General features: G+C 32.7%; 1 protein-coding gene across 1 annotated transcript; it reads left to right on the top strand.

The window, feature by feature from the left end:
* Positions 1-4,204: 4,204 nt before the first annotated feature.
* On the top strand, positions 4,205-8,603 carry LOC130932713 (uncharacterized). The gene is made up of 10 exons (XM_057862115.1): positions 4,205-4,765; positions 5,143-5,201; positions 5,294-5,398; positions 5,759-5,842; positions 6,187-6,248; positions 6,377-6,440; positions 6,900-7,114; positions 7,195-7,261; positions 7,366-7,487; positions 8,210-8,603. The coding sequence occupies exons 2-7, from the start codon at positions 5,191-5,193 to the stop codon at positions 6,916-6,918; spliced, it is 345 nt and encodes a 114-aa protein (XP_057718098.1). The 5' UTR covers positions 4,205-4,765; positions 5,143-5,190; the 3' UTR covers positions 6,919-7,114; positions 7,195-7,261; positions 7,366-7,487; positions 8,210-8,603.
* Positions 8,604-9,026: the final 423 nt, after the last annotated feature.

The raw sequence follows: 9,026 nt of genomic DNA, 5'->3' as shown, positions 1-9,026 counted from the left end.
AGGAGTTTAAGTACTGGCTTAACTACTTAAGCCCTTAAGTAATCCAGCCCTTAGCCATTGTGTACATCAGCATTAAGTAGAGATTATATATAATGAAAACTAACTATAAACATTAGTTGGAATGATTTTCTGAATGATACATGAATCGTTCTTTGCATTTTCAGTATTGTGTGCTAAGGATTTTTCGAATAATGTAGTTGTTAGCACAAAAATTTGATAGTTTAAATAGTTTAATTATGAGCACTTAACTTAAAGGTGAGTTGATAATATGTAATTAGTCGAGAGGTCATAGCACTTTATAAAATGTGGGGCTTGAAGATCAAGGTAAAAGGAGACGTGGGACGTCAAACTTGAAAGTCAAGATTTTTTATGGTCAAGGCAATATCATGACCTAAAAAATAGAAGAAAATTAGACCGTAGAAAGAGAAAAATATTATGCAAATCTATTCTTGTGGTCTATAAATAGAAGAAAGGCAAACCTGAAAAGAAAACTTCAATTTGAAACGCTATAACATCACACAAAATGCTACAAAATCCACATACCACAGTCACGCTGACGCCAAGGAGATCTATGGAGTGCAAGTGCATATGAATGTTTGGAGTCAATTTTCTTGCATTGATTTTGTCTTCATTATTTTAACTTTCTTTTTTATTTCATTTTATCAATTCTAACTCCCTTTTAATTTATTTTGTTCATTTATTTTAAACTTCAATTTGTTTGTTATTTCAGTTACATTTCTTATTTATCCCATTTCTTTTCCTTCTTATTATTTTGTTTTACGTTGTTTATTTTTTATCCGTTTCTTTCAAGCATTTTATTTTTAGACTTTTACTTCACTTTATTTATTTTCTTACTTTACAATTTATCATAAATATTTTAACATACACAGTTTTGAAATCTACACTAAATAATTTCTGGATCAAGCTCACTTTTTTTCTCAAAAGAGTTGTATCTGCTCCTCAAACTGATATCTTGATACAGGCTTAATTCGAAACCCTGTCGAGGTTACCAAAAATCAAGTGAAACAGTAGCTTTGTACTTGTAGAAACCACTTAAAATAGTGTTATTACAAAACAGAGAATGAAAAAAAAGATTAATTAAAAGAAGAATGAGAAAGAGAAAAAAAGGACACATAACAAAATTTAGTGGAATTTGATTATTAAAAAAACTTGATCAATTAGTGTGTTTTAAAAGGAAAAGTATAGGGTGCCAAGATATAAATTTGCCAACTGTTACCAACAATAATTAAATATAGTTTTTTATATCAAGAGTAAAGGATAAATAGGTCCCTGACCTTTTTTTTCGCGGACATTTTCATCTCTGACCATTGAAAAATACTTTTAAGTCCTTGACGTTTTTAAAAGTTGGACGGATTAGTCCTTCCATCCAAATGCCTCCGTCATACCCAACGAAAAAATCTGATGTGACTCCCGTAATGCTTGTCACGTACACGTCGCTTGACAGACTTCCCTCTCACACGCGTACGCGTCGCCATGAATTCAGCAATCCTCATTTCTTTATGAATTCTCCACTTTGCATGCTTTTTTTTCATTTCTTTCAAGCCATTCCTGCCTTCAAAACTTTAAATCACTCAAACAAACATATCAAGGCATCGAATGGGAGAAAAGTAAGAATGATACAACCTCTACATGATTAAAGAAAGTTACAATGATGAAACTGCTCTCAAAGTTAAAAGTGACTGTTATTAATAGTTTTCGTCGGCTTTTTTTTCTTTTTCTTTTTTATTTTTTGCATCATCATAGCCTTGCATTGCGAGTTTTGACATCAAAATATTAATTTAGTATTCTTTTACATCGTACTCTTATTCCAGTACTCTCAATAATCTTATTCTTAATATTATTTTATAATCCAACGTTTATGATTATATTATTACCTATGATTAATCTTTTATTTAATTTGTCTTTTTTAATGAGATCATAATTTATATTATAAAAAAATTACACTAAAATAAAGTACACGAGAATTACAATTATAAAAGAGAGTACTAAAAATAATAAAAATTAAGTATTTATCTTGATAGTGATGGAAATAAATCTAAAAATTTTTTTATGATATTTTTATATAGATATTTTTAGTACTCTTAGTACTCTCTTTTAGTACGCTATAATTTTACTATTATTATTCTATACAAAAAAATAATAGGTAAAAAATGTACAAAAAAAAAGAATTCTATAAAGAATAATAATATCCATGAGAGAGTATTAGAGAAAAATATTATAAAAAAAAGTAATATAATTAATCATATGAACAATGAAGGACAAAATTAGAAGATAGAAAATAAACTTCAATCTAACATGAAAATGTACACGCAAAAGCTATCATTTTTAGCTTTGGCTAAACTTGGGTTGAAGAGCAGAAGCACGTTTACGTTCAGAAGAAGAAAAAATAGCCAAACTAAAAAGGTGAAACTTTCAAAAAACTACACCTACATTTAATGCTTCAAACCCTAAGCCAAACACACCCTAAATTGGTAAATTTAATTTACTTTTCTCTCATTCGATGCCTTGATATGTTTGTTTGAGTGATTTAAAGTTTTGAAGGCAAGAATGGCTTGAAAGACATGGAAAAAAAGTATGCAAAAGTAGAGAATTCATGGCGACGCGTACGTGTGTGTCACACGTACGCGTGAGAGGGAAGTCTGCCAGGCGACGCGTACGCGTGACCCACACGTACGTCTGACAAGCATTACAGGAGCCACGTCAGCCTTTTTCGTTGGGTCTAACGGAGGCATTTGGACGGAGGGATTGATCCGTCCAACTTTTAAGGACGCTAGGAACTTAAAAGTATTTTTCAATGGTCAGGAACGAAAATGTTTGCGGAAAAAAAGGTCAAGGACCTATTTGTCCTTTACTCTTATATCAATTAGGAATTTAGTAAAAAATCAGAATTTGAATAATCCTATTCAAATTTTACCCTAATTCTATTTTGCTTCCACCCACCCATTACTCTCTCTGCATTGTGCCTCCTTCTCCTTCCTTCTTTGGCGTCGACGTTGCCTCTTCGAGAACGCCACCTTACTCAGCCTCGGCATTGCCTCTTTCTCCCTCACCTCGTCATTCTCCATTGTGCCGCACCCCGCCCTCGCGTCACTCGCCGTTCTTCAGATTTATTCATCGCGCCGCACCCCACCCCCACTCAAACCACTCTCGCCGTCGTTGTCCCTTGAGAGTGCCTTCTTCCCTCGCATTTTGCACTGTCTCCAACCACCACAGTGCCTCCCTTGCGATTCGCAATGTCGTCCACCATCGCAGAGCTATTCTCGTCGTGATTCGAAGCGCCACCGACTACCACGGCACCATCCTCATCGCGATTCGCAGTCCTGCCATCACATTATCTCCGTTCTTGTCGGGATTCGCAGTGCCACAGCTCTCCTCCCCTCGTGGTTCGTAGATCACCGCCGTAGCCCTCCTCCCTTACCACCGCCGTAGCCCTCCTTTTCTTCCCCTCAAACAAAATAAGGAGAAAGTGTTGGTTTATTGTTAAAGCATGATTTAATCATCTAATATTTATGGTATTTTTTTTCTCCAAGTTATTTTATCTCAGTTGATTTTTATACGAATTTGCAGGTGCATGTTCTGAATCATTCCTTATTTGTTTGCTATTGTATAGTTTACTCATGTTAGGATTCTTAGTTCCTAGCTACTGACATTATTTTTTTGTGTGGATGGATCTTTTTGTAGCTTGTTAACACTAAAGAATACATTGAGGGATAATTTACTAAAAATTTGGAAAAAATTTTAGTCAACTATATACTATTCAAATTTTGTATCTGTGATGCATTTACTTGTTTTGTTGTAGCATATATATATTAATTTTATCAAAGATTATGAGTTGTGACTTTGTATATTAATGCTTACTTTAATATACAAATTGTGGGTCTTTGTAGAATTTGCAATATTTGTTGATTTTGGGGGCTTGTGTTCTTTTGTTGCAAATGAAGATTATTCTTGTTTTGTTGATTTAGTGATTTTCTGCATTTACTTTGATAATATTTGTAACATCGTATTTTTTTCTTATGATCTCAAGTTTTTAAAGTTGAAAATCAAAAATGATTTTGAGGATATGTAATCACAATAATGATTTTTTGCATTTGCTATGATAATGTTTATAACATCTTTTGTTGCCGATGAAGATTTTTCTTTATTCTGTTGATTTGTGAAATTTTGTGGTCTGATTGTTACTGATGGTTTTGGTGATGTTGTGAATGAAGCTTTTGGAGCACTACAAAATTAATATTTAATTTTGGGAGTATTTTAGTGGAGGTTTTTGAAAACCTCTACAATATATTTTATTCATGGCAATTTAAAAAACCTCCACTAATAATTAATTCATTAAAATATAAAATTCTCCCCCAAAACAATTTTTTCTTTTTGTGGAGATGCGAGGCTGGTTAGTGGAGAAGAGAACGGCGATGAAACCCTAAACTCTCTACCGCCATTTTCGCCGCCGTTTCCGCTTTCATTTTCGCCAACGGCGCCATTACCACTGTTGTGTCCGTTGCAGTAGTAGAGAGCTTCTAGATCGAGCCACCTATCTTATGAATGCATTTTCAGATCTGTCTCTTTATACTGACGTTGCTGTCACTGTTGCCACCGCAGATTCTGCCGCCGTTGCCGTCGCAGTATATACCGTTGATGCTACCATAGTTGTCGTGGTACAACGCATTTTCAAATCTGTTTACTCCTGAGCTTCTTCTTCAACGCTGCTTTCTCTCACTCTAATTTTTCCTTTAAACTACCACTGGTACTTCTTTTTCTTCTTCTTCCCTATCAATTTGCTGATATTTCTTCTTTGTTAGCAATAAATTTCTTTTCTGTCTCGCCTCCTCAGTTCATGATTCATACTTGTCATTTACCTTGCTTTATTATTACTATTATTATTAGTTCATAATGAATATAATTATGCGAAACTCAGGTAGTGACTATAACGGTTGGTGTTGTGAGTGTTGCAGTGGGGATTGGTCTTCCAGTGTTCTATGAGTCTCAAATTGATAATGCTGTCAACACCTATCTCTTCTCTCATTTACTTTATCAAATTACAATTACAATTATTATTATTATTATTATTATTATTATTATTATTATTATTATTATTATTATTATTATTATTATTTCTTGCAGGCTAAGAGAGAAAACACGCATTGTGTGGTTGTGTTCTTTTATTTTACCATGAAGAAGAGGTATTTGTGCATTTTGCATATAACAGCAGACCTTATATTTCGTTTATAGGTAAAAGAAATGAAACAACAGGTGCTGTGAATACTTGGAACAGCAAATCATCTGATAAATGCCCTGATGGCCAAACATTGGGAACTTATGGTTCAGCAACTGTTGGATTGATTCTGATTTTTTCTGTGCCTCCCAGGTCAGTTTTGAGGTAAATTCAGGACACATTTTTCTTTTTATTTTTATGGAATAATATCAGAATATGTAACAAAACTTTAATTTGGTTGGTTTCAGAATTCAGTGGTTGCAATGCCTAGTTTATTAGTTCACTATTGGCAGAGGCAGAGCTTTGTAGTAGTGTGGTTTTGGTAGGTTTGCAATGATGAATTGCCTAGTGATATTAGTATTTCCATTGATATTAGTGATATTAGTTTTGGTATACTAGTGTGGTTTTGGTAGCTTTGTTCCTTTAATATCTTGTATAAATTTTATTTTTGGATACGTGAAGCATAACTCCGTTTTACTGAGCATGCAAATTTGAGTTCTTCTAACTATATATTATAATTTTTAGTATCTCATTTCAGGTATACATTAATGACCATGGCCTTGTGAAAAAGTATAGGGATCTTCAAACTCATAGACACATACCATACAGGTTAGTATCCTCATTATTTCAAGATATTAAGGTTCATTATTTAAGTGAAAACTTGAGCAAAACAAAGCATGTAGTATTAAGGTTCATTATTTTGGCATCTCTTTAGCCAGCTTTAATGCCATTTTCTAGTGGAAGGTGGAAAGTTTAAAACTTAAGTTTTGGTAATATTAGAATATTTTATCTAATACCATCAAACCGTGTTCCACAAGTTCCACTTAACTTTTCTAAAAGAGTGCATTATGCGAATCCAAACCCAGTTACCCAAAACAGGAACTTAAGGAACCTGGGATTTATATTCAGTTTCAATATTTGAGTAAAAAGTCATGTTTGTCTTCCTTGTACAGGGAAAACAAGAATCTTACCGGTACAGCATGCTATGCAAGTGTCAACACTCATCTTGGAATTGGTGAGTGCTATTTTTGTACAGTTTATTCTTTCTTTTTCTTTTCCCTGTTGATAAAAAATTAGAAATGGGTTATTACATATAGTATTGAACGTTTCCAATTATCTGATTGTACTTTACTTTTCTGGCAGAACAAAGCAGAAGGGATGATCTGGAATCTCTTGGCTATGTGCTCATGTACTTCTTAAGGGGAAGGTAAGATAATCGACCAACATATCTTTTCTACTTGATACTGGAGTTTGGATGTTATTACAGTTGATGATAATCCTGTAGTTTATGCCTTTAAAGTGGTTCAAGTTCAATTTGGATTTTTATTTGATGTGCTCTACGCAAAGGCTACTGTAATTTATACTAAAGCAGGCCTGTTTTTAAGATTGATGAGTGCCATATCCATAACATCAGCATTTGCTGCGTTCACTATTATTGTGAATGTTATTGATGAGACTTTTGTACTCTTTCATAGTTGAATCAATGGTTCCCTGTTTCTGCAATGAATGCAGTATGTTACCCTCCTGCCTGAAGGATTTTTCTTAGTATATCTGGTTATATAAGCAATTCATAAGATTTCAAATTTTGAGTTACTGAACTGTTTTATTAGTATTATTATTTATATTCCTTAGTGTGTAATTGTAATGTTTATTGTTGAACATGCAGTGATGCCAGCAATGTATGAATATGGGAGTAGTAGTGAACCATCATTCTCAACTGCTACTCAGGATTCTTCTGCTGATGATGATTTCTCAACCGGGTATCTTCAGGATGTTTTCCTTGAATTCGGGGATCATTCCAAATGTAGGCGCTTGCTGCCAAATGCTGACAATCATCATGATCAACAATATTCCAAGACTAGTAGTAGTGATCTTGAAAAGGTATATTATATTTTCATCTTAATTATCAGTTTCAATAATTATATGATCTCTTCTTATATATTATTCTTCTTGTTCGTCAGAGCTTGTGGAACTTGAACCCCACATTCTGCATGAACCAGAATATAGAAAGCATTTTTGGACTTTCAGGTACTGCATGCTACAATGTTTATTATACTATTGCAAAGATCACAAATAAAAGAGCAATAATAATACTAATATAATTATATACTTTTTTTCTGATTATTAATTAGATGAGGACATAATAAGCACATTTTGGAGCAGAATAATGAGAGAGGAAGCAAAGATTCTTGTAGAAGAAGAGACAACAACAACAACTACTAATACCATATTATCAGGGGAAATGGAATTCATGGTGAGTCTTTTTCTTTGACTTGTATCTTAATACGTGGTCCTATTCCTCCTAGAGTCTGCACTGGTTCATGATAATATATTCGTTGGAAATAATTGCATAAATACATAACTGGAGTGAATATTGATGTGGTAGCTTTGGATATCCTTGATAACAAATTTTACAACTTTCTGGAATTTACGTTTTAGAGATTTTTTAGAGAGATTGATTTCTCTTTATTACTATTATTATTTACGATTTTTTTTAATTAAAACGAGACTTAAGCCCATGAGAAGAGAAAACTAAGCTATAATCATTTGGGGTATGGGAATTTCTCTACAATCATTATCAATAATACTCCTAAGGTCCTAGGAAGCATATCAACAAAATAAAAATTAAAATTTGCCGTCATTTTCTCTTTAGCAAGTCAATTTGTATATTTATTTCTTTCTCTATATGTGTGCTAGAATTTTAGATCCCATTTCTTATCAATATAAATCGCAATGTGGTAGCAATATTGTCAGGGTGTTGTGAGAGTTTCTTTTTTAAATTGTTAAAATAATCGTTCTAGAATCAAATTTTATTATATTTTTTTGAGTCTTAAGTCTCAGACAGTCTCAAGACCATATAAAATTTCTATAATTCAACCTTAAAAGTTGTATGCACTTCAAGATTGACCTTGTATCCTTTTCCTATCAACTCAGCTTATGATTAACAGTGTGAGTTGGTTTTTGTTCTGTTTACAGTACAAAAGATTGGAGCATGAAGCAGAAGAAAAGGTACAAGCCCTGAAGGAGATTAGAGAGACAGTGAATCACGGGAATCATATAGATGGCAGTGTGAAATTGATTGGTACTTCATTATTTAGCTAGCTTTAGATTCAGCACTCATTCCATGGTTAGTACCACCATTGACAATACATTTGGTTTTTGTAGAGCAATTAGTAATTGACTCTCTAATTGATGTCACTACAGTAGAAGGATAACTTAATATTAATGATATTTAAGCATGGTAAGAAGTGTATTATTTTAGTGATTACTAGTTTACAGAGGTTTACTAGTTTACACCTTTTGAAAGTTTTTTTTCTGTATCTTTTATGAGAATTGTTATTCATTTATGGGTAGCAGGCTGTTAATCTGTTTTTGATTGGATTGGCTTAACTTTGAAGCTTACAATTGTGTATTGAATTTAGTTGGATTATCTTGTTTTGTGGTGATTTTATGGAATTCCTAAACCGAATTGGTGTTTAAGACTTATCTTTGAGTGTGTTTACTATTTTTGATATTAAAAAATAAATTTTTAATTTGAGAGTATGTAAATGAGATGAGATTAATAAATGATTTGAAATTAAAAATAAATAAATAATTACAGGATTTGTGGAGATTTGAAAATTTCACAAAATAGTTATTTTTTGTTAAATTAAAAAATCAATTTGTGGGGGTTTTAAACCGTCACAAAAGTGATTTAAAATCGCCACAAAAGTCCAATATAAAACCCCCACTAAACACAAATAAAACCTCCACTAAATAGATTGTGGAGGTTTTTTAAAACCCCCATAAAAGA

The sequence above is a fragment of the Arachis stenosperma genome, chromosome 6 (genome assembly GCF_014773155.1).
Source record: "Arachis stenosperma cultivar V10309 chromosome 6, arast.V10309.gnm1.PFL2, whole genome shotgun sequence".
Classification (NCBI taxonomy): Eukaryota; Viridiplantae; Streptophyta; class Magnoliopsida; order Fabales; family Fabaceae; genus Arachis; species Arachis stenosperma.
The sequence above is the reverse complement of the archived record's forward strand: the minus strand, read 5'-3'. Positions and strand labels throughout refer to the sequence as shown.

Coding starts and splice junctions, on each gene's coding strand:
- LOC130932713 (XM_057862115.1), top strand. Junction 5,399..5,758: donor CCTCCCAGGTCAGTTTTGAG/GTAAATTCAGGA, acceptor TATAATTTTTAG/TATCTCATTTCAGGTATACA. Junction 6,249..6,376: donor CAACACTCATCTTGGAATTG/GTGAGTGCTATT, acceptor CTTTTCTGGCAG/AACAAAGCAGAAGGGATGAT.